Source organism: Peromyscus californicus, unplaced genomic scaffold (assembly GCF_007827085.1).
Source record: "Peromyscus californicus insignis strain IS unplaced genomic scaffold, ASM782708v3 Scaffold_3__1_contigs__length_106647218, whole genome shotgun sequence".
Classification (NCBI taxonomy): domain Eukaryota; kingdom Metazoa; phylum Chordata; class Mammalia; order Rodentia; family Cricetidae; genus Peromyscus; species Peromyscus californicus.
Window position 1 is genome coordinate 70781782 of NW_026294551.1, and position 3523 is coordinate 70785304.

Sequence of the window (3523 nt, forward strand, 5' to 3'; positions counted from 1 at the left end):
GCACAAAACCCTGGGTTCCATCCCCAACACCTCATAAACCAGACATGATGATGTATGCCTATAACTTCAGTATTCAGAAGGTAGAAACACAAGGATCAGATGCTCAAGGTCATCCTCAGCTATATAGTGTGTTTGAGTCCAGCCTGGACAGCTTGAGACCCTATCAGAAAGAATGGCAATAGTTGTGAAAGGACCAAGCAGACGCCCTAACAGTCTTCTCTCAGAGATCAGGCCTCAATTTCAGTTTCCTGAGACTTAAGCAAGCAGTTTCTGGGAGGGCCATGAACAAAAGACCTAGTTCTTGCAGTAGCTCTCTTTCTGCACGTACTCTGACTGCTCAAAGTTCAGCCAATTGTTTACTGTCTGGGACCCCTCACCAACTTAAGAGCTATGGGCATGGATCAATGTGACAGCCTGGGCCACTGAGCCAGCCCCCACAGTCAGTACATGCTCAGCCAGCAAGCCTCCATGACAGCTCAAGAACAAAGCCTGGGACTTGTCCAGGCCTGCCCAAAAATATGTAACTGTCACCCCCAACTAACCCTAGCCAATTAAAAGTTACTACTCACATAAACCAATCCTGAGTCTGTTCCTATGAAGTCTGTAGACCCCAAGTCCTGCTTGCTTTAAAAACCCTGCCCCATTGCTACTCAGGGTCTCTCCTGCTCTGCTGCTGTGTCAGATGGATGGAGAGACCCGAGTTAACTCGAAATAAAAAGACCCTTTGCTTTTGCATCAGATTTGGTCTCTTGATGGTCTTTGGGGGACTCTGGGTACAACAGTTGGAGAGATGGTTCGGGAGTTAGGAGCACTCATTGCTCTTTCAAAGACCTGGGTTCAGTTCCCAGCACCCACATCAGGTGGCATATGACCACCAGGAACTCCAGCTCCAGGGGATCTAATGTCCTCTTCTGGCCTCCCTGGGCACCTTGAACATATCTCCCCACAGACACACAGACAAATAACATAAGTATTTTTAAAGGAAAAGAAAGAAACGCACGCTGCTTCCAGATAGCTGCTTTAAAGTAAGGTATCAGCAAACTTTGACTGAAAAGCCAGACATAAGTTTTGTGGGCCAGATGACCAGAGTCACAACTATTCAACCATGAGTCTCTGTGGCACCACAGTACCACAAACACCACAGAATCGAAAGTATGACTACATCCCAATACAACCGCATGTATAGATGCTCAACTTGGAATTTCATGCTATTTTGATGACACAAAATACTATTCTTTTGATTTTCTTAACCATTTCAAAATATAAACAACATTTCTAGTTAGAAAATGTACAAGAACTAGTGACAGGTCAGACTTGGCCCAAAGACCACAATTTGCGAACCTCTGTTTTTTGTTTTTTTTTTTTTTTTAAGACAGGGAATATTTTATTTAAAACCCATCAGTGAGATGGACAGCTTGGGTCTATGACAAATCATTCACGTTTAAAGCATAAGTCAGTAACTGTATGAAAGCACACATTGCCACATACAAATTAACTGATCAGACCACAACCTTCTATGATGGAACAGAATAACTTCCCTGTAAAAGCAGCACCTTCATGACATTTAATTTAGTATTCTTCTCCTTCTTCCTCACCCTCTCCTTCAACAGAATCCACACCCACTTCCTCATAATCTTTCTCCAGGGCAGCCATGTCCTCACGGGCCTCAGAGAACTCCCCCTCCTCCATGCCCTCACCCACATACCAGTGCACAAAGGCACGCTTGGCATACATCAAATCAAACTTGTGATCTAGGCGAGCCCAGGCCTCAGCGATGGCTGTGGTGTTGCTCAGCATGCACACAGCCCTCTGGACCTTGGCCAGGTCTCCACCAGGTACCACAGTGGGAGGCTGGTAATTAATGCCAACCTTGAAGCCAGTGGGGCACCAGTCCACAAACTGGATGGTACGCTTGGTCTTGATGGTGGCAATGGCAGCATTGACATCTTTGGGAACCACATCACCACGGTACAGCAGGCAGCAAGCCATATATTTACCATGGCGAGGGTCACATTTCACCATCTGGTTGGCTGGCTCAAAGCAGGCATTGGTGATCTCTGCTACAGAAAGCTGCTCATGGTAGGCTTTCTCAGCAGAGATGACAGGGGCATAGGTGGCCAGAGGGAAGTGGATACGAGGGTAGGGCACCAGGTTGGTCTGGAATTCTGTCAGGTCAACATTCAGGGCCCCATCAAATCTGAGGGAAGCAGTGATGGAAGACACAATTTGACCTATCAACCTATTTAGGTTAGTGTAGGTTGGGCGCTCAATGTCGAGGTTTCTACGACAGATGTCATAGATGGCCTCATTGTCTACCATGAAGGCACAATCAGAGTGCTCCAGGGTGGTGTGGGTGGTGAGGATGGAATTGTAGGGCTCAACCACAGCAGTGGAAACCTGGGGGGCTGGGTAGATGGAGAACTCCAGCTTGGACTTCTTTCCGTAATCAACAGAGAGCCTCTCCATCAGCAGGGAGGTGAACCCAGAGCCAGTTCCCCCGCCAAAGCTGTGGAAAACCAAGAAGCCCTGAAGACCTGTGCACTGGTCAGCCAGCTTGCGGATTCGGTCCAAGACAAGGTCAATGATCTCCTTGCCAATGGTGTAGTGGCCCCGGGCATAGTTATTGGCAGCATCTTCCTTGCCTGTGATGAGCTGCTCAGGGTGGAAGAGCTGGCGGTAGGTCCCAGTGCGAACTTCATCTATAACCGTGGGTTCCAGGTCTACGAACACGGCCCTGGGCACATGCTTGCCAGCGCCTGTCTCACTGAAGAAGGTGTTGAAGGAGTCATCTCCTCCCCCAATGGTCTTGTCACTTGGCATCTGGCCGTCAGGCTGGATGCCATGTTCCAGACAGTAGAGTTCCCAGCAGGCATTGCCGATCTGGACACCAGCCTGGCCAACGTGGATGGAGATGCACTCACGCATGGTTGCTGCTTCGCGGCTGCCGGGAGGATGGCGGAGGCGAGGAGGAGGTGTTGCTTCTTACAGCGCGACTCTTAGGCGGTCGATGTAAGAGAATCTGCCGCGAACCTCTGTTTTTAAATATATATATATATATATGATGTTTTCTGTGCCCCTGTCCTTTGCACAGCTGGCCATAGACTTCTGTAGAGGTGATGGTCTCGGTCAGGCCAGGTCCCCAAGCCCTTTGATGACCTCAGGACTTTGTCAACAAATTCTCCATGTCAGCCACTTTTCTCATTATGGTGGCAAACTCCCTGATAGAGGCAACTTAGAGGACAAAGTGTCTATTGTGGCTCACAGTGTGTCAAGGACAGCAAGGGTGGCTTGAAACTGTGACAATAAGAGTTTGAGGCTGTTGGTCACATCTCTACACACAGGAAGCAAGCTGAGCGATAAACCTCAAGGCCCACCCCACCAAGAACCACACTTTCTCCAGCTGGGTCCCACCGTCTCACCACACAGCACCATCAGCTGGGACCAAGTGTTCAAACATTGACCCTATGGGGGACATTTTACAGTCAAATTGTCAAAGACCCTACCACTTTCGATTGGCCATGCA

General features: G+C 48.7%; 1 protein-coding gene across 1 annotated transcript; it reads right to left on the reverse strand.

Moving 5' to 3' along the window:
- Nucleotides 1-1392: 1392 nt before the first annotated feature.
- On the reverse strand, nt 1393-3020 carry LOC128122669 (tubulin alpha-1A chain). Its single transcript, XM_052758305.1, has one exon. The coding sequence runs from the start codon at nt 2923-2925 to the stop codon at nt 1570-1572; it is 1356 nt and encodes a 451-aa protein (XP_052614265.1). The 5' UTR covers nt 2926-3020; the 3' UTR covers nt 1393-1569.
- Between the last annotated feature and the right edge of the window lie 503 nt (nt 3021-3523).

Coding starts and splice junctions, on each gene's coding strand:
- LOC128122669 (XM_052758305.1), bottom strand. CDS start 2,925: ATGCGTGAGTGCATCTCCATCCACGTTGGCCAGGCTGGTGTCCAGATC.